This window comes from Psammomys obesus, unplaced genomic scaffold (assembly GCF_907164565.1).
Source record: "Psammomys obesus unplaced genomic scaffold, mPsaObe1.curated_primary_1811, whole genome shotgun sequence".
Lineage (NCBI taxonomy): Eukaryota > Metazoa > Chordata > Mammalia > Rodentia > Muridae > Psammomys > Psammomys obesus.
Genome location: NW_026593286.1, coordinates 42188803 through 42210578, shown reverse-complemented (window position 1 = coordinate 42210578; position 21776 = coordinate 42188803). Strand labels below are relative to the sequence as shown.

The 21776-nt window shown below is 37.9% G+C and overlaps 1 protein-coding gene across 3 annotated transcripts in view; it reads left to right on the top strand.

Moving 5' to 3' along the window:
• The window catches only part of Pms1 (PMS1 homolog 1, mismatch repair system component), a 100043-nt gene that overhangs the window by 16622 nt on the left and 61645 nt on the right, over positions 1-21776 (top strand). For all 3 annotated transcript variants that reach the window (XM_055617140.1, XM_055617142.1, XM_055617141.1), the window contains one exon: positions 3465-3567. In XM_055617140.1, coding sequence (XP_055473115.1) covers positions 3465-3567 — 103 coding nt within the window. The remainder of the gene's footprint in view (positions 1-3464; positions 3568-21776) is intronic.

Sequence of the window (21776 nt, the reverse complement as noted above, 5' to 3'; positions counted from 1 at the left end):
AGCTCTTCTGTTGCTGGCCTCCCCACATCAAGGTTTCTGCAAGTGTGGAAGTCAGAGGACATTCATTAGTGTATGTCTTTACGTAGGCAGGCAGACATGTCCAACCTGAAGAAAGAAAGGGAATTTTAGTCATTGAGGCAGAGGGTCTTCATTCCCCTCAGTCATAAAAACCTGTCTTAGTCTCCAGACTCATGTTTCTGTGCTAGAATATTTATTCATCTAAAACCCAGGCTCTGGCTGGTGATGAAACTCTGTGGTGGAACACTTGCTAAAACCTTTTCTAGATTCTGGGTTCAAATCTCAAACCCATAAAAATGAACTGAAAGCCAGCTCTACCTCACAAGAAAAACTCAAGTTTACCACCATTGCCTTAAAGGATTTTGTGTCAAGAAAAAGCTGTGCAGTGATTGCCAGGATGTAGCCTAAGTAATTTTGTTTACGCTTCATCTAACTCCTGTGGGGAAACTTCTTACATAGGGTTAAATGCTTTTTTGTAACTTTAATTTTACAGTTAGCCCACTCTTAATAATGGAGAGCTAACATAATCCTCAAGGTCTCTGAAGAGTTCTAAAAGGTGTTATCTTAAAATCCTGGTATCACTGGACTCTCTTCTACAGTTGCTCAGTATCATCTAGTGAGAATCATCAGTGATTGTGTGTGTATTATCAGATACTCCTGATCATGACTTAGTGTAGGGCATATGTGCCTGCTGCATAGCTAATGCATTTTGAACCTATGCCTGTCCAAGAAGAGATTTCCTGCCCGGGACATGGGATCACATGATGAAATGAACACTTGAAATACAATTCCTTCCTCTGAAGAACACACTGTATTTCATGAATTTGTAAAACATGATTATATGTGTTTTCCTCACTGTCTTACTCTGAGTGTTGCCCATATGCATATATTTTCATAGTGCCCTAAAAATGACATGAATGAAATTTTATTTTTGGAAACTATAATGGGCTTTTTTTTTTTTTTTTTTGGGTGTAACATAAATGTTCACATTTTCAGCACTAAAATCCTGCTTCCTTTCTTTGCACTTGAGCTTCTACATCTATACCATTCCCTAACACATTTAAAGCATGACAAATTAGTGTCATAGAAAATGGCTTTGAAGTCATTAAAGCAAAATCCAGTGTAACCTTATAAAGTATTAGCATCTTCTTATCATCACCCTCCCTTAGACACAACAGTGCAGTCATTTATTCAAGACCATCTAGAAGCCACTGGCACAGTTAGTGCTGGAACTCTGAGTCCCAGCGTTGCCTTTGCTTAGTGACACCAACATTAGATCAGGTGGCTAGCTCTTTGGAAAATAGAAATAGAATTCAGTTGACCTTGGCATTTTGAAGAAGCGGTTGTTTAAATGTAGAATTACTTTTAAAGGGGCATTTGTGAAATAATAAAACAATGAAAAAAACCTCTACCACTTACTGTTTTATTTGTTTTGGGTAAACAGAACCAATAATGCATTGGCTATTTTAGGCTTGGGTTGTGGTAGGGAAGATCAAGATTAAAGTTATGCATCATCAACCTATAAGGTGACTTTTGAGCAATGTACAACAGTTGAAATTCATAGAAGCACACAGCTATTATTTTTTTCCTTTACTATATTTGAACAGTTATTACACAAATAGCAGCTTGACTCACTACCCCTAGTAAAAGTTGGACAACCGTTTCAAAAAACCTAGTAGTCTCTAATAGTTCTTGAAACTGGAAAAAAATCTCCTCCCCCCCATCTATGATGTGTACATATCTATGATGTGTACCTATGTGTATACATGCACATATATGTAAAGAGAGAGGGAGGCAGTGGTGGTGATGATAGCACGGTACCCACACATGGAGCTCATGTGTTCCACAGAGCACTATACCACCAACAGAGCTATTGAGGAAAGATAATAGAGCCATCAAATGTGGACCCTAACTGGCCCTAGAGAAATCCCAGCACTATAGCTGGATTTCTGTAGAGTCCAACTTGTGCTGAGTCCAAGGAGAGTCAAGAAAGATAACTCCTGATTTGGTTATCACAGGCGACCCTCTCTCAGTCCTTTTGTTTTCCCTGGAAGTATCCTCACTCTACACTATTGTTTTTTTGTCTTTTTTTTTTCTTTTTTTTTTTCTTTTCCATCAAGGCTGTGTTTCCTCCCAGTACCACAGGTTGATGCACAGAGTTTGGGTAGTTCAAAAAAGTATTGGATTCTTAAGTCTTTGTCAACAGCAGACATCATAATGAAATATTTTGGTGTTTAATGAAGTCCTCTCCTATGTTTAAATGTTTAATCTGGCTTTTTTAATTAATGAAAAATTTACACTTAAACATTGTTTTAAACTTGAGTTTAAATATTAAATATTATGTATATATTTCAAATTTTGCTATTTGAAACCATAAACTTGAAATTCAGAAGTGCTTTATAGAAAATATATTAGGGGAAGAAGATGATTACTACCTGATTATTTATCCATAAATTTATGGAAATTATTAAAAAGCAAGTTCCCTTGGTGCAATTAACGTATTTGCTTTTACATTTGTAAAGCATATAATACAAATAGCCATTGAGGTACACTGGGTTTTGTTTTAATTAAAATGCTCAAATATTAGTTCATTTAGAACACAAAAAAATGACAGGCTGCTCTGTTGTTTCAAAGTGTAACTCCAAAAAAAAAAAAAATACCAGAGAAGTATTCAAAGTAATTGATTAAGTAAATAATTAAGATGGTGTGCGCTCTTCCAGAGAGCCTGAGTTCAGTTTCCAGCAACCACATCAAGATTCACAATGTACTGTAACTTTAGCTCCAGGCTTCTGAAGCTTCTGGCCTCCTCAGGCATCTGTACATAAAAGTAATCATACACACATATACACACACTCTTAATTAAAATAAAACAAGTCTTTAAAAAAGAAATTATCAAGTAATGTCTTTTCTAATATTAAGTGAATGTGATCTTTCTCCCTTTCTTTCTCTCTCTTTCTCTCTCTTCTGTCTTCCTTCCTTCTTTCCTTCCTTCCTTCCATCCTTCCTTCCTTCCTTTTTTCTTCCTGCCTGTCTTTCTTTTTGCCTCTCTTTCTTTCTTCTCTCACTTTATCTCTATCTCTCTTTTCTCTCCTCTCTCTCTGTCTCTCCTTTCTTTCTCTCTCTCTCTTTCTCCTCTGTAGCCCAACATGATCTGGAACTCACAGCAATTCTCCTGCCTTAGACTCCTAAATGCTAGAGTTGTAGGCATGGCTTACCATGCTGCCTTTGGGGAAATTATCTTCATTGCCACAGCTAAATGATAATTTTAGTGAGTTGCAGTGATACATTCCCATGATCCCTGGACTCATAGGAGCCATAAAGATCAGGAGTTTGAGATTATCACGAAGCACATAGCAAGATTCCATGTCTAAGAGGGATAAAGAAAGGAAGGAGAGGGGGATTGATCTGTTAGATTGCCATACTTCTTTTTGGTTTGTTGTTTCCAGGTGATAGTCACAACAAGGACAGCTGCTGATGACTTTAGCACCCAGTATGTTTTAGATGGCAGTGGCCACATACTTTCTCAGAAACCTTCACATCTTGGTCAAGGTAAGTGAATAGCTTTATAGCATTTTGGTGTTGCCATTATTTAAAAAAGAAAGAAAAAAAGTTTTGCCTTGAATTTAAACAGTGTTTTGGGTTTAGTCTTGATAAAGTCTGGTTATCTTTCAAGCAGCATTCAGCCTTCCTCTGTGAGCCTCTTAAATGTTATCTTCAAGAGGAGTGAGTTGAGACAGTGACTCCGGATGACTTGCTATACCAGCAGTTGTTTTCCTGTTGGCTCATTTTCACAGATGGTTGATGGCATCTTCACAGATGAGGGAGTGTTTTACTGAAGCACATAAAACGTCATTGATTTGTAATAAACTGTGAGCCCAGGATACTATGATTCAATAATTTAAAAGTATTAATGAAAAACTCGAGACATGGGCATAATGTAGGTTAAAAAGTGTAATTATTGTTTAGCTCCTACATTTTACCAACTTCCTGCCAAAGTCCCAACTGATACCTCTTCCACTTCTTCATTCTCTGTGCTATTCTGAGACAAATATATATCAACTATTTGTCCTATTGTTTATTGTTTTTTTATACAGGTGTACGTAATTTTATCTGCTATGTTTTAAGTTCTTTTAAAACTAATTTTGAGGTAGAAAACACTCTCTTTAGTCTGAGTTCACGAAATTTCCTAGTCTTTTCCCAGCAGTGGGTGGGTGAGACGATGTCAAAGATGTCTCCTCTTCAGAGTTGAGTTCAGAGAACCACAGGTTCTGTGAGGGACTTGTGGGCTGTTCTAGTCTTCCCCTTCTCCCATCAAGAATTTTGATTTCAAGTTAATTTTATGGCTCTTTGTTTCACATAATCAAAGTACTACATTTTTTGTGGTTTCACTCCTTCCATTTTAATGTTAAATTATTGCATTTACTTTTTAAAATAACTTTGGTCTTTATGAAATTTATTTCCTTAATTCTGGTAAATTCACCCTGCCTGTAATTTTTGAAATTGTCAGTATGGTTACTGATTATTTTTTCTCAGAAGGAATTTATATTTTTATATTCACAGAGGAAAAGGAATTAGTAGGAAATTCTAAGAAAACATACTCATTTATATCTCACTTGTTTATAAGTTAATAAAAAGAAGCCCATCTATGATCAGTACTTAATTTGATATATAATAAATTTATATACTTTAGTTAAAATAATATATTATCTTTTCAATATGTGTTGAACAAAGATAAGTCTTCATTTTATTTTTTATTTTAAATATGTTCCATCTTGAGAGATCGTCTAGATCTTAAAACTTCAAGACAGGAAACCGGAAGCAGGCTGAGTGTGCTCTTTGCAGTGACCCAGTCACCTTATAAAACTTAAAGTATTTATTTTTATCTCAGTGCTTGCCAGTCTGATGTGGGTGGCCAGCGGCTCTGTAGCATCACACTTCTCATGCTTTTCTGTGTTCATCTCCATGGGAACTATGAAATAACAATCCTTAAGGAAGGACTCCTGTCTGATCTTTGCCCTTTTACTGGTTAATTTTTCTTTTTGTACTGACGTCAGTCTTCTACCTTCAGTAAGTAAAATTAGGTATGCATATTAAGGAAGTTTTGTAGTCAGTAAATGCATCTTATTTTCATTAGCTTATTTCATAACTCAAGAAACAACATACTTGAAAGGTCAATAGTTACAAAACCAGCATGATTTTTTGTAACTCACTTTTTCCACCTAACTACACTTGATTGCTAAGGTAACAAGAAGAAGAAGAAGAAGAAGAAGAAGAAGAAGAAAAAAAAAAAAAAAAAACAGAAGTCTTATTTTCAGATTGTTCCAGATAGACAAATTATATAAGTCTGTATAATAAAAGTGTTCTTGCAGTTCCATTGCTTCGTGTTGATGGGTTGTGAGTGACTAAATCGCAGACTCACATTTCACCAGCTGTCATTAGCTTCCATTTAAATGTTTTCTGTGTAAGATAAAACTACAGTTCACCATCCTAATTTATACCTATGCATTTAAGGTTCTTGTAGATTAATCTGTGCTGTGATGTGAATGTCCTTAGCAGTTAACTCTTCATATCATCTGGTCAGGTGGCACCTGTAGGTGGCATAACTGTAGGTACAACCTCACATATTTAAAGTGATTTACTGAAAATTCCTATTTTGCTTTTGGGGAACAGATACTTGTTTTATTGATTGTTTCAGCGTTTTAAGGTTATTTATGCTTTTAATAAGATGTTATTTTAGTTGGCCTTTTCTTCCCTTCATTAGATTCTTAAACATTATACCTGATTTTCTTTCCTTTAAAAAATGTTTATTTGTGTGTGTGTATGTGTGTGTGTGTGTGTGTGTGTGTGTGTGTATGCCTGCCTGTCCACCTACCTGCATGCCTGCCACTTTTGTATGGATTCCTACAGGGGCCAGAAGAGAGTGTCTGTTACAGGCAGTTCTGAGTCATCTTTTTTGGGTTCTGGGAACTGAACTCTGGTTCTCTGCAAGACCACTGGAATGTTTTTTGTTTTGTGTTTTTACTCCCACTGTAAGGCAGAGCTGTACTCTTGATCAAGGGGTATACTAACACAGAAGTAGAGCAAGCACATGGCAGGAAGTCCACTTAGAAGAGCAGGCACTCTGGCAGGAACTATACTTCAGAGGATTATTGGCACAAAGGAAGGGAAGGGATGCAGAAGAGAGCCATTTTCAGTCATAACCACTGAGCTGTCTCCAGCCCCTATTTCTGCTTGCCTTTAAAGAAACAGAAGAACCTCCCAGCTTTTCAAGTCTTACTCTTAAGGGTAACTGAGTTATTTGTGGCAGTCATATCTTTTATGGCCCCTAGTTTTATGCCTCTAAGTCAGTTCTCCAGAACAAATACTTTTGAACGGAGTATTCCATTCTTGCACTGTGCGAGAGACCCTTACTGTAGACTACTGCTCTGGATTGTGCATGGACTGCAATTTTTGTTTTTCTTAACAGAATAGTGGAACTTGGTTTAGAACATTTTCTGACAATTCAGCACCCATACCTTTACATTAGAAGTATAAATAACTACCTTTATAAGTGGCATAACATAGGGTCATGTAAAAATATAACGGAGTATATTGCGGGACTGTTGTTTAATTCTGGTGTTTGAAGAATGTGCTAAAGTTAGCGAGCTGAGAGGTTCTCTTGTAAAATACGATAGTGCACTGGGGCCTCCTGTATTAGCTGGTATTACTTGATACTTTTATTTTTAAGGATACATATTTCAATGGAAATTTAAAAAGTTTTTAATCTGTAAGCTTTATTAAAACACATGATTTTTATCATGTGATTCTTATTTTGCTTGAGCTCTTTTAAAGTGGAAAAGCAATTTATGAATGTATGGCTAAGGTATGTGGTATTTAGAGTATAACATATTTAAAAGTCAGCAAATAATATTTTGTTTTCATAAACATGTGTATTTGGGGTATTGATTTCTGCCTGCCTGCCTTCCTTTCTTCTTTTCTCAGCTATCGTAAATGTTTTTAAATTGATATTGAGGAAACAAATGAATATATAAGTAATGACAATAAAGTGAAACCATTGAACACCTTTGTTTGTGGGTTTGTGGAGTTTTCAGAGACAGTGATGTTTGGGTTTGAAGCTAATGGGTAAGAAGGCACAGGGTGTACCTTTTCTCCAAAGGCTGACATATGGAGAATAGACCATTTCACTGTAGCCAGAAAGGGGGAAACCTACAATTTAAAAAAACCTGCTTTTTTTTTTTTTTTTCTTTAAATATTTTGAAGAATTGTGTCACGGAAAAACTTACATGAGTTAAGATCAATAGAAAGACTACCCATTCCTGGACAAGAAATAACTGATGATTCTGGCCTGATTAACTGAAATTGCAGGTGGACAATAGAGCAACTTGCCATAGGTAGGGCATCATGTAGAGCACTGGGAAAACCATGAGAACTTTGCATGACCTACTGTGGACTGAACTGACAGGTTGGAGTATGTGATCCTCAGACAGAGCTCATTCGCCTACACACTGAGTCTTATGAGGACTTTTGCTGACTGAGCTGTGGTGAAGGGAGTTGGTACTGGATTACAGAAAGAGCTCTAAGACTTGTTAGGGAAAGAGAACCAATTCCATAAGCCCATGGTGACTTAGCTGCAGCCCAGGTTACTACTGGTTCTTGTTTGACAGGAACACAGGAAATACTATCATCTTCAGCAGCTGTGGTTCTTCTATATGCAGATCAAATAAAAGCCTTAAAGGACATGAAGAAGGAAAAGTAAGAGCTATCACCAATAGAAAGAAAGTTCGGCAAATTTACATATGAGCCAGATACTTTCATTAATAGAAGAGAATTTCTAGAAAGAACTATTTACTAAAATTTTTTGAAGCAAGTTCTGTATCATTAAAAAAAAGTTGGGAGTATGTATGCTAAATGGAAAGTATGGAAGGATCAAATGAGAAGTATAAAGCTTGTTCATCCTATATTGCATGTCCAATATCCACTTATAAGTGAGTATATATCATGTGTGTCTTTCTGCTTCTGGGATACCTTACTCAGATGATCATTTCTAGATTCTGCCATTTGCCTGCAAATTTCATGATTTCCTTGTTTTTAATTGCTGAGTAGTATTCCATTGTGTAAATGTGCCACAATTTCTGTATCCATTCCTCCATTGAGGGACATCTAGGTTATTTCTAGATTCTGGCTATTATGAGTAAAGCTGCTATAGACATGGTTGAGCAAATGTCCTTGTTGTATACTTGAGCATCTTTTGAATATGTGCCTAGGAGTGGTATAGCTGGATCTTGAGGAAACACTAGTTCTAATTGTCTAAGAAAGCGCCAGATTGATTTCCAAAGTGGTTGTACAAGTTTACATTCCCACCAGCAATGGAGGAGGGTTCCCCATTCTTCACAACTTCTCCAGCATGTGTTGTCACTTGAGTTTTTGATCATAGCTATTCTGATGGGTGTGAGGTGAAATCTCAGGGTTGTTTTGATTTGCATTTCCCTGATGACTAAGGATGTTGAACATTTCTTTAAGTGTTTTCTGCCATTCGATATTCCTCTGTTGAGAATTCTCTGTTTAGGTCTGTACCCCAGTTTTAAATTGGATTATTTGCTTTGTTGGTGTTTAACTTAAGTTCTTTATATATTCTGGATATTAGCCCTCTGACAAAAAAAACAAAGAACCAAACAAACAAAAAACCAAAGAGCTGTATATTTAATGTTTTGATCTAGAATGGCATGGTGACTGGAAAGGTTAGCACTGATTAGAAAGCCAGCAGTCCAGGAAGACTCTAAGAAGTCAGCAAAGCCGCAAATGAAGTTTGTCTCAAAGGCTTTCCAGGACGTTCAGAAGGGCCCTCGGGGCAGTACTCACCATCACTGTCCAAGCTCGGTTGGCAAGGCACTAGGAAGCTGCTGTGGCTGGGTGGCCCAGGGACAGCTTGTGCTGGTAGCAAACCTTGGCAGCCATGTTATGCTGTTTTGTTGTTTTTAAACACACACACACACACACACACACACACAGGATACAGGAATTACAAGGGTGACAGAAGCATCTACCAAGATTTCAGAGGAGATGTACTAGTCAAGATTCTCCAGAGAAACAGAACTGATAGGATGTGTGTATAGAATTTGTTAGAGTGGCTCACAAGTTAGGAAAATACAAGAATCTTGTATGTATCAGTCCACAAGGCTGGATATCTCAGCTGGTCTTCAGCATGTGCCATAAATTAATCACGAGAGAGAGAGGGGGGCAGAAAGCCAAATCTTCCTTCTTCCGTGTCGTTTATATTGGTTACCATAGGAAGCTATGGCCCAGGTTTAAAGGTCCTCCCATCTCAAAAGATCCAGATTTAGGATGAGGTCTTCCCACTTCAAATGATTCAAGCAAGAAAAATTCCTCACAGGTGTACCCAGCGTTTTGGTTTTAGTTAATTTCATACATGTGTAGTTGAGTTGACTAGTCATGACTAGCTGACACAGGAGGTCAGGCAGCATGTTGGAGTCCTCAAAAAACACGTGACAGTGTGTTCTCTAATGAGACCAAGAGTAAAGCTGGCACTGCAGCGACCAAGATACCAGCCAGATGAAGTTACCAGGGATGTAGAGTGCACTTTCAGATAGGAGGCACAGGGACGGTGTTTTAAGCAGTGATCATTTCTAGGAGGAAATAAAACATTTGGAAGAAACATTCTTGAATGGGCTATTTAGGGACGATTGTATGAGCATGTCTTCAAAGACTGAGATATGAAGGTTGGTAACAGAGCTAGTATACATGGGTTTGGGAAAGAGCATGTACCAAAGGCTCTGAGGTAGAAACAAATCTCATGTGCTAGAGGAATAGAAGGCAGGAGATTGGTAGGAAGGACATGACCATAGGCCAGGATATAAAGGGTTCTGTGTGCTTTATCCTTCACCATCCCTCAGTTTTCCCAGCTAATTTGTGTTACAATAGGTATTCAAAACATCAAGTACTACACTGTTCCTTTCTATTGTTCATGTCACTAATCCTTCTTTAATTAGCACATTAGCATTTAAGATTTTTCTACCAAATTTACTTTCCTTTTTAAAATATTTATTATTTTTTTTGAGAACTTCATGAGTACTGCATTTACACCATAAGCTTCGCTTGTGTGTGAGCATGAGGGTAGGTATTTAGAATGAATTTGGGAATTCTACTAGGTTAAGACCTTGTCAAGAGTAGGCTCTCATCTAGGACCCCTGGCATTACTAGCCACAGTTACTTATTAGGTTTAGTACCAGGCAGGAAGTCATGTCAGTTAAGTGGCCCGTAGGTCTAAGTAGGTGGCTATAAGTGCCAAGCTACAAATGTGCTTATTGTGTATGTTGTCCTGCTGGTCATTAGTGTGGTTCACAGGCTTTATAGCTATATAGGACTTTGAATTACCACTCTCCTTTGAAAGCTTGCAGAGGTGCTATAAGAGCTATCCTCAGAGAAGAGGCTTTCAAGTCGGTTGGATCTTTATTCTTCCAGCTTGACTGTCCAAAGTGTGTAGTGTTTTTAGCAGTAGGGTCTTACCTTCTGAGAGGCAGAGATGGGCCGCAGCAGTAGTCTCAATTGTTTGAGAGCCTTGTGGACTCGCCTGACCACTGACTGAAAGAGGTGTTTCCCATGCCTGGCACTAGTCACCATAAACCTTAATTTACTTCCACTTTAGTTAAAAATTGTTTTGAAAATATTTTTCTTCAAAATACTAACATATGTTTTTGGTTGTGAACCACTTTGGAAATCAATCTGGCACTTTCTCAGAAAATTAGGAATAGTGCTTCCTCAAGATTCAGCTATACCACTACTAGGCATATATCCAAAAGATGCTTAAGTACACAACAAGGACATTTGCTCAAACATGTTCTGAGTAGCTTTATTAGTAATAGCCAGGATCAGGAAACAACCAAGTTTATTTTCTCATCTTCTCTTGTCATGAGATCTCTATCCTGAGGTCATGGTCATTTGACTAGAGTTCATTTTCTATTATTTTCATCACATACACTTGGGTGATGTACTATTGAGTTCTTGCTATGCCAAATAGGTCTTTGTTTGATCCTATTTGTATCTAGAATAAAAATTTTTGTTTAAGTTTACTGTTTTTGTTTTCTTTAAGAAATGATATTTATAGACCTCTGCCATTATTGGCTGAAATACCTGGGAAAACTCTTATACCTTTACCTCATCCTTTTCACACTCCCTGAATTTCATCGTCTTGGCATAGATTCCTAATACTTAGCATGAAAGGTTTCAATTACTGACTTAGTGTTTTATTACTGTGATAAACAGTCTGACCAAAAGCAGTATGGAATGAAAACAGCTTATTTTGCTTACATGTCCCCATCATAGTCTGTCATCAAAGGAAGTCAGGGCAGGAACTTGCAGGAAGGAGCTGAGCTGGAAGCCATGGAGGAATGCTGCTTGCTAGCTTGCTTCTCCTTGCTTACTCAGGTTGCTTTCTTACAAACCCCAGAACCACCTGCACAAGGGTGGTTCAGTGGGCTAGGCACTCCATATCAATCATTTATTAAGAAAATACAGACTTGTCTACAAGCAACCTAATAGAGGCATTTTCTCAACTCTGATTTCTCATAGGCATATTTCCTCCCTTTCTCATTACCTCATTTCATTTCTTCTCTGTATTCCTTCCTTTGTTTTGTGAAAAACAGGTTTGTTCTATAGTTCAGGCTGGCATCAAATTCAGTGATGCTTCTGCCTCAGCCTCCTAAGTGTAGAGATTTTAGTTTCACATAACCATGTTCAATTCAGATGGGTTGGTCTCCAATCAGTCTGTAGACAAAACATGGAGAAAGTTATCTGTTATTCAGTAGTACGCCTATTTACAAAAAGATGTGATAAAACCGTATGTATAGGGATCATGTAAATGAGCCCTGGTGTTCACTATCCATATGTGAGTGTGTGCGTGCATGCGTGCGTGCATGCATGCATGTGTGTTTGTGTGTGTGTGTGTGTGTGTGTGTGTGTGTGTGTGTGTGTGTGTGTAAGTACACTTATTTGGCTCTCTGCCTACATGTGGAACAGAGAGTTCAATATTAAGTGTATTCGTCTTTTAACCCGGAGCTCACAGTTTCTCCTAGACTGGGTGGCCTGTGCATTCCTTGGGATCCACCTGTTCTACCTTCCTCATGCCACTGTGCCAACCATTTGTGTTTGCTGCAGATCTGAACTCATTTCCTCATGTTTGCATAGCTAGCTCTTTACCTATTGAGCTATGTCTCTAGCCTTCTGAGTGTTTTTTTTTATTCTCTTAAAAGACATTTTACATAAAATATAATTTGTTCATATTCTTTCCCTTCCCTCAATTTCTTACAGGTCCTCCCTACCTTGCTACTCACCCAGCTCAATGTTCTTTCCCTTTCCTTCTATCAAAGAAAAAAAATTTAAAGATCAAAACAAAAAAGCAAATAACTATTAAAACAACAAAACAAAAAAAAAACATGCAAAATATTGATTGTGAAATCCATTTTGTGTTGGCCAACTATTCAAGGGCATGGAGCGCATCCTGGAATGTGGTTGCTATGCCTAGTAACATTCCACTGGAGAAGGCTGATTTTCCACTCCTCCTAGAATTTATCAGCTGCAATTAGCTTATTGGTTAGGAATGGAATTTGTGCTCACTTCGCCATCTCCATGCTGGGAATTTGTCTAATTTTAACTTATCCTTTTGTATGCTGTTACAGTCTCTGTGTATCAGCCCTTTTTGTATCTGTATGACACTATTTCCTTAAAGTCACTACCACCTCTGGCTTTTACAGTCTTTCCACCCTTCTTCTGCATACATACCTGCGCCTTCAGGGCAGGGTTTTGATAAAGTCATCACATGTAGCACTGAGTATGCCAAAGATTCTCACTTTCTTGACATTTGCCTAGCTGTGGCCTCAAAGTTAGTAACTATCTATTGTAAGAAGAAACTTCTCTAATGAGGCTTGAGTAATCTGTGAGTGTAGCAATAAGTCCTTAAGGGTCACCCTCTTGCTATGTCCCTATAGCAGAATAGTAAGGATACATTTTCCCCTAAGGCCCATGGCCTGTCTAGTCTCATATCATTCACTACTTTAGCAGTTGTGAAGATGAGTTTCTCTCATAGAGTGAACCTTAAATCCAATTTAAACAAAAAGAAATTGCTTGACACTCGCTAACATTTGTGCCACTGGTGGCCAGCATGTCTTGCAGGCAGGTGGCTGTTGTAGGTCAAAGGGTTTGTAGGTGGATAATATAGATTACTTTTTTCCTTTGGTAGCATGGAAAATACCATCCAACACCATGAACACTCGTCAGGAGAGGAGAAGCGTTTGATTAGGCAACAGCTCTGTTCCTCCATGTTCAATAACATAAGTAGGTCTTCAGCAATAGGATCTAACTGTTAGTTGTGGAAGGTAACCAGTAGTCTTGGAACAGCCTGTGGTGTTTTGAGGAGGGGACTGTAGGACCATTTGGGCAATGACTTAATAAGATGTAGCCCTGGCACCCAAAGGATAAGATGTCTAGTTGGGTATTTTCCCCCATTATATCTAACTCCATTTATTTTTATGTTTTAATTTTTTTTATATGTGACTCCATTTAAATTCCTTTCATGCATGTATATATTTTAGGAAGCTTCTTCAGTAATAGGATTCCATATGGTTTCTCAAAAGGTGGTCAATATTAGTTGTCCCTTAGTATATTCCTTTTTCATCTTGTCTCCCATACTCTTGCCCATTTAATCCTTGTATTCTAGTTTCCCCTTACATCTTTGTCCTTCCCTTCCATGGAAGATCCCCTACTCCCTTCTGCTTACTTACTGTTAAATAGCTTCTGTGTTTATTCTCACTGAAACACATAAGTAAAAGCTTAAAAGCATGAAATGTATTTTCTTTCAGGGTTTAGGTTACTTTGTTCAGGATGATTGTTTCCAGCTCTGTCCTTTACCTGCAAACCTTGTGATTCATTTACTTTTCTTTTTAATTTCATTTTTCAAAACAGCTGAATAATTCCATGGTGTAAATGTAGCTCATTTTCATTATCCGTGCATCTCTTAATGGACATTAGTCTGTTGCTTATTTCTGGCTATTAGAAAGAGAACAGTGAGGAACATGGATGAGAAAGTATTTGTAGTAGGGTGTAGTGTCTTTGGGTATATGCCTAAGAGTGGTCTAGCTGGATCTTGAAGTGAATCAGTTCCCAGTTTCTAGAGAAACTGACATAGTGATTTCCATAGTGGTGCTAAAGGCTTATATTCTCAGCAATTATTCAAAATCAAGGAAGTATTCTACTTTTCTCAAATCATTGCCATCATGAGCTGTCATTTGTTTTATTGAACCCGACCATTCTGACTGGGGTAAGAAGTCTCAGAGTGCTTTGAAGTATCATTTCTCTGACGACTACGATTGTAAAACATTTCTTTGTTTCTCAGTCATTAGTGTTTGCTCTTTTGAGAACTGTGTTTAGTTTTCTGCCCCATTTTTTAATTAGGTTATTTATTTTCTTGATGTTCAGTTTTTTAGTTCTTTATATATTTTGGATATTAACCATCTATTAGATGTGTAATTGGTAAAGATCTTTTCTCAGCGTGTAGCCTGCCCCTTTGCCCTAATAATGGTGTCCTTTGTCATACAGAAGCTTTTCCCTTTAAATGAGGTACTGTTTATTCGTTGTAGGTCTTAGTACCTGTGTTAACAGTGCTGTGTTCAGAAAGCTTTTGTGCTCCTGAGTTCAAAACTGTTGCCCACTTTCTCTTCTATCATATTCAGAATATCTATTCTTATGCTGAGGTCCTTGATCCATTTGGAGTTGAGTTTTGTGCAGGGTGTAAGTGTGGATCTGTTTGCGTTCTTCTATATGCAGCCATTGAGCTAACCAGCACCATTTGTTGATGAAGCTGTCTTTTCTCTAGTGTGTACTTTTATATATATATATAATATATATATATATATATATATATATATATATTTTTTTTTTTTTTTTTGTCAAAAATCAAAGTGTCTGTGAGTGCATAAACTTAATGTCCAGTTCTTCAATTTGGTTCCATTAATCAACGTGCATTTTTATGCCAACAGAGGGCTGTTTTTATTACTCTAGCTCTGTAATACAACTTGAAAAGCAGGATGGTGATACCTCCAGCAGTTCTTTCTATTATTCAGGATTGTTTTAGCTATCCTATTTGTTTGTTTTTAATGTGTATGCTTTCATATGAAGCTTAAGATTGATTTTTTTTTCAATTTTTGTGAAAAAAAATTGTTAGAATTTTGATGGGGATTGCATTAAATCTGTAGATTGTGTTTCATAAGATAGTTGTTTAACAATATTAATCCCAGTTATCCTTGAGCATGGGAGAGCTTTCCATCTTCTGGTATTTTCTTCAATTTATTTCTTTCATATTTTAAAGTTTTATTATACATTTTAAAAAAGATTTATATATTATGTATACAGTGTTCTGCCTACACATCAGAAAAGGGTACCAGATCTCTTTATAGATGGTTGGGAGCCACCATGTGTTTGCTGGGAATTGAACCTAGGACCTCTGGAAAAGCAGCCAGTATTCTTAACCTCTGAGCCATCTCTCCAGCCTATTATACATGGTTTAACTTGTTTAGTTAGCCTAAGTTTTTCTGTTTGTTTGTTTTTATACTTTTCTGAAAGGTGTTGTTTCCTTGATTTCTTTCTCAACCTGTTTGTCACATGTATAAAGGAAGGCTACTGATTTTTGTGTGGTAATTGTGTTTATGAGCTGTAGAAATTTCCTAAGTTATGTCATCTACAAATAAATATCTCTGACTTCTCCCTTTCCTATTAGTATTCCCCTTGATCTCTTTCAGTTACCTAATTGATGAAGCTAAGATTTCAGAAACTGTAGTGACTAGATATGGAGAGTGGACACCCTTAACCTTGTCTTGTTCCTGATTTTAGGGGAGATGCTTTACGTTTCTCCCCCTTTAGTTGATGTTTGGCTGTGGGCTTGATATGAATTGCATTCATTATATTGAAGTCTCTTTTGCATCCCTATTCTCTCCAGGACTTTTATCATGATGGGATGTTAAGATTTTTGTCTAAGGTCATTTCTGCATCTAGTGAGATGATCATATATTTTTTTTTTCAGTCTGCTTATATGGTGGATTACATTTCCTGATTTTTGTATATTGAACCATCCCTGCATCTCTGGGATGAAGCCTACTTGATTATGGTGAATGATCTTTCTGATCTGTTCTTGGATTCGGTTTACAAGTATTTTTTTCAGTATTTTTGCATCTATGTTCATAAGGGAAATTGGTTTCTAATTCTCCTTCTTTGTTGGGTCTTTGTATGGTTTTGATTTTGGGACAATAATAACTTTGTAAAAACAATTAGGAAATTATATTTTAGTTTCCATTTTGCAGAATCTGTTTGACCTCGAGCCTTTTTTTGGGGGGGTTGGAAATTTTTAATTACTACTTCATTGGGGGTTATAGGTCAGTTTTTTTCACTAATCTTATTTAACTTTGGTGTATCACATTTATCAGGAAATTCACCTATTTCTTTTAGACTTTCCAGTTTGTTGGAATATAGATTTTTTTAAAGTCTGTCTTTCAATTTTCCTGTCATCTGTGGTGTTTCCTTTTCATCTCTAATATTATTAATTCTCCATGTGTCTTTTAGTTAATTTGCTAAGAGTTTGTTAGTCTTGTTAATTTTCTCAAAGAACTCTGTTTCATCGATTCTTTGTTTATTTTATTTCTTTTTTATTTATTTCATCCTCGAGTTTGTATATGACCCCCTGTTCTTCTAAAGCTTGTATGTTATTAATATGAAATGACTAGGAATGAAAAGCTTAGGAAATCAAACCAAAACCTCAGAGATATAACTCACCAACAGACTGTAGGACATGGAAAGGGAAATTTCAGGCATTGAAGACAGGGTAGGAGTGTTTTTATAGTTAGCTGGCAGTGTGAACATGGGAGAATAGAACCTAGAAATGAGGCAGACTAAAGTTTCTATTGCAGTTGATATCTAGCTTTAATCTATGGTAGTCTTATGAGATACATGTTTTATATCAGTTTTCTTTTTTTTAATTGATCCACTTTAGATCCTGATTGTAGCCCCCTCCCTCATCTTTTTTCTTTTTATTTCTTTTTTTAAAGATTTATTTATTTATTACTTATACAGTATTCTGCCTGCGTGTGTGTCTGTAGGCCAGAAGAGGGCAACCAGATACCATTATACATGTTTGTGAGCCACCATGTGGTTGCTGGGAATTGAACTCATCAGGACCTTTGGAACAACAGCCAGTGCTCTTAACCTCTGAGCCATCTCTTCATCCCTTATTTCTTCTTATCATTATTATCATCATCATGATAATTTATTACAGTTTTTTCAATTTGTATCCTGGCTGTGGCCTCCTCCCTCTTCTCCTCCTATGCCCCTCCCCTAGTCAGATAGGGGAGCTCCTTCTCCCTTCTATCTGCCCCAGCCTATCAAGTCTCATCAGGATTAGTTGCATTGTCTTCCTCTGTGGCCTCATCTCCTCTTGGTCCTACCCTTCTTCCCTCTTCTTCTTATCCTGTTACCCTAGTCCTGGGAAAGGAGGAGCCCTCCTCTACCAAATGATCCTAGCCAATCAAGACTCTTCAGGACTGCCTGCATCTTCTTCCTCTGTGGCCTGTCAAGGCTGCCCTGCCAGGGGTCAGGTAACAGAGTCCATGTCAGCAACAGCCCCCATACTGCTCCCCATACTGGGAAACCCACCTGGAGACTGAGCTGCTTATTGGCTACATCTGATCAAGGGTCCTAGGTCCCTCCATGCATGGTCCTTGGTTGGTAACTCAGTCTCTGCAGGCACTCCTTGGGCCCAGATTTGTTGGCTCTTTTGGTCTTCTTATGGAGTCCTGTCCCCTTCAGGTCCTTCTATCCCCCCAACTCTTCTATTAGACTCCCTGTGCTCTCCCCAAAGTTTGGCTGTGAGTCTAAGCATCTGTTTCAATTCACTGGTGGGAGGAGTCTTTCAGAGGACATCTATGGTAGGCTCCATTCCTGATCCTCCCTTCAACCACTTCCAGTGTCTATTCTGTTTGCCCTTCTGAATGAGAATTAAGCATCCTCCCTAGGGTCCTCCTTGTTACTTAGCTTCTTTAGGTCTGTGGATTGTAGAATGATTATATTGCTAATATCTGCTTATAAATGAGTATATATCATGTGTGTCTTTCTTATATCTGTTGAGACTTGCTTTGTGTTTAAGTGTGTGGTCAGTTTTGGAGAAAGTTATATAAGCTTCTGAGAAGAAGGTAAATTCTTTTGTGTTTAGGTGAAATGTCCTGTAAATCCCCACTAGGTCCATTTGATTTATGACATTGTTTAACTTTAGCATTTCTCTGCCTAGATTTTGTTTGGATGAACAGTATGTTGGTGAGAGTAGGTTATTTTTTTTTTTTTTCTCATTGTTTAGTTTTATAACTTTATTGCTAGCCTTCATACAAGTTTTGGCACTTTTGCTATTTTATTGGGTTCTTACATCTTTTTTTTTAACTTATTTTTTATTAATTACACTTTATTTATTTTGTATCCACCCATAAGCCCCTCCCTCCTCCCCTCCTGACCCAAACCTCCCTCCCCTTTCTGCATGCATGCCCCTCCCCAAGTCCACTGATAGGGGAGGTTCTCCTCTCCTTTATGATCTTAGTCTATCAGTTCTCCTCAAAAGTGGCTGCATTGTCCTCTTCTGTGGCCTGCTCCCCCCTCAGGGGGAGGTGATCAAAGAGCAGGCCAATCAGATTATGTCAGAGGCAGTCCCTCTTCCCATTACTAGGTAACCCACTTGGACATTGACCTTCCATGGGCTACATCTGTGCAAGGATTCTAGGTTATCTCCATGAATAGTCCTTGGTTGGAGTATGAGTCTCTGGGAAGTTCCCTGTGTTCAAATTTTCTTGTTCTGTTGCTCTCCTTGTGAAGTTCCTGTCCTCTCCAGCTCTTACTATTTCCCACTTCTTACATAAAATTCCATTCACTCTGCCCGACAGTTGGCCATCAGGCTCAGCATCTGCTTTGATAGTCTGCAGGGCAGAGGCTTTCAGAGGCCCTCTGTGTTAGGTTCCTGGTTTATTTCCTGTTTTCTTCTTCTGGCTTTCAGAGGCCCTCTGTAGCAGGTTTCTAGGTTGTTTCCTGTTTTTTTTCTTCTTCTGATGTCCATCCTCTTTGCCTTTCAGGTGGGGATTGAACATTTTAGTTAGGGTCCTCTCTCTTGCTTGGTTTCTTTAGATGCATAGATTTTAGTGGGTTTGTCCTATGTTGTATGTCTATATGAGTGAGTATATACCATGTGTGTCTTTTTGCTTCTGGGACAACTCACTCAGGATGATCCTTTCCAGGTCCCACCATTTACCTGCAAATTTCATGATTTCCTTATTTTTCATTGCTGAATAGTACTCCATTGTATAGATGTACCACAATTTCTGCATCCATTCTTCAGTTGAGGGGCATCTGGGCTGTTTCCAGCTTCTGGCTATTACAAATAAAGCTGCTACAAACATGGTTGAGCAAATGTCCTTATTGTGTACTTGAGAATCTTTTGGATATATGCCTAGGAGTGGTATGGCTGGATCTTGAGAAAGCACTATTCCTAGTTGTCTGAGAAAACGCCAGATTGCTTTCCAGAGTGGTTGTACAAGTTTACATTCCCACCAGCAGTGGAGGAGGGTTCCCCTTTCTCCACAACCTCTCCAGCATGTGTTGTCCCTTGAGTTTTTGATCTTGGCCATTCTGATGGGTGTAAGGTGAAATCTCAGGGTTGTTTTGATTTGCATTTCCCTAATGGCTAATGATGTTTAGCATTTCTTTAAGTGTTTTTCTGCCACTCAATATTCCTCTACAGAGAGTTCTCTGTTTAGCTCTGTTCCCCATTTTTTTTAAGTGGAGTACTTGAGTTGCTGCTGTTCAGGTTCTTTAGTTCTTTATATATACTGGATATGAGTCCTCTGTCAGATAAAGGGTTGGTGATGATTCTTTCCCAATCTGTAGGCAGTCGTTTTGTTTTGATGACGGTGTCTTTTGCTTTACAGAAGCTTTTCAGTTTCATGAGGTCCCATTTATTGATTGTTCCTCGTAGAGCCTGTGCTGTTGGTGTTCTGTTCAGGGAGTTTTCTCCTGTACCAATGAGTTCTAGGGTATTCCCCACTTTTTTTTCTAGCCGATTTAATGTGTCTGGTTTTATGTTGAGATCTTTGATCCACTTGGACTTCAGTTTTGTACAGGGTGATAAGTATGGATCTATTTTCATTTTTCTACATGTAGACATCCAGTTGGACCATCACCATTTGTTGAAGATGCTATCTTTTTTCCATTGTATGGTTTTGGCATCTTTGTCAAAGATCAGGTGTCCATAAGTTGTGGGTTTTTTTTCTGGGTCCTCTGTTCGGTTCCATTGATCCACCATTCTGTTTCTATGCCAGTACCATGCAGTTTTTATTACTGTTGCTCTATAGTACAACTTAAGATCAGGGATGGAGATACTTCCAGAAGATCTTTCATTGTAGAGGATTGTTTTAGCAATTCTGGGTTTCTTGTTATTCCATATGAAGTTGAGAATTTTTCTTTCCAGGTCTGTAAAGAATTGTGTTGGCAATTTGATGGGAATTGCATTGAATCTGTAGATTGTTTTTGGTAAAATGGCGATTTTTACTATGTTAATCCTGCCAAGCCATGAGCATGGGAGATCTTTCCATCTTCTTATATCTTCTTCTAATTCTTTCTTCAGAGACTTGAAATTTTTTTCATACAAGTCTTTGACTTGCTTGGTTAGGGTTACTCCGAGGTACTTTATGTCATTTGTGGCTATTGTGAAGGGTGTTGTTTCCCTAATTTCTTTCTCAGCCCTTTTGTCTTTTGTATACAGGAGGGCTACTGATTTTTTTGAGTTTAATTTTGTATCCGGCCACTTTGCTGAAGGTGTTTATCAGCTGTAGGAGTTCCCTGGTGGAGTTTTTGGGGTCACTCAACTATACTATCATATCATCTGCAAATAGTGATACTTTGACTTCTTCTTTTCCAATCTGTATCCTCTTGATCTCCTACAACTGTCTTATTGCTCTAGCAAGGACTTCCAGCTCTATGTTGAAGAGATATGGAGAGAGTGGGCAGCCTTGTCTTGTCCCTGATTTTAGTGGGATTGCTTTAAGTTTCTCTCCGTTTAGTTTGATGTTGGCTATAGGCTTGCTGTATATCGCCTTTACTATGTTTAGATATGTGCCTTGTATCCCTCATCTCTCCAGTACTTTAAACATGAATGGATGTTGGATTTTGTCAAATGCTTTTTCAGCATCTAGGGAGATTATCATGTGGTTTTTTTCTTGCAGTTTGTTAATATGGTGGATCACATTGATGGATTTCCGTATATTGAACCACTTCTGCATACCTGGGATAAAGCCTACTTGGTCATAGTGGATAATATCTTTGATGTGTTCTTGTATTCGGTTTGCAAGTATTTTGTTAGGTATTTTTGCATCAATGTTCATAAGGGAGATTGGCCTGAAACTCTCTTTCTTTGTTGAGTCTTTGTGAGGTTTAGGTACCAAGGTGACTGTGGCTTCATAGAATGAGTTTGGTAATGTTCCTTCTGTTTCTATTTTGCGGAATAGTTTGAAAAGAATTGGTGTTAGCTCCTCTTTGAAGGTCTGGTAGAATTCTGTGCTGAAGCCATCTGGTCCTGGGCTTTTTTTGGATGGGAGACTTTTGATGACCACTTCTATTTCTTTGGGGGATATAGGACTATTTAGTTGATTTACCTGGTCCTGGTTCAGCTT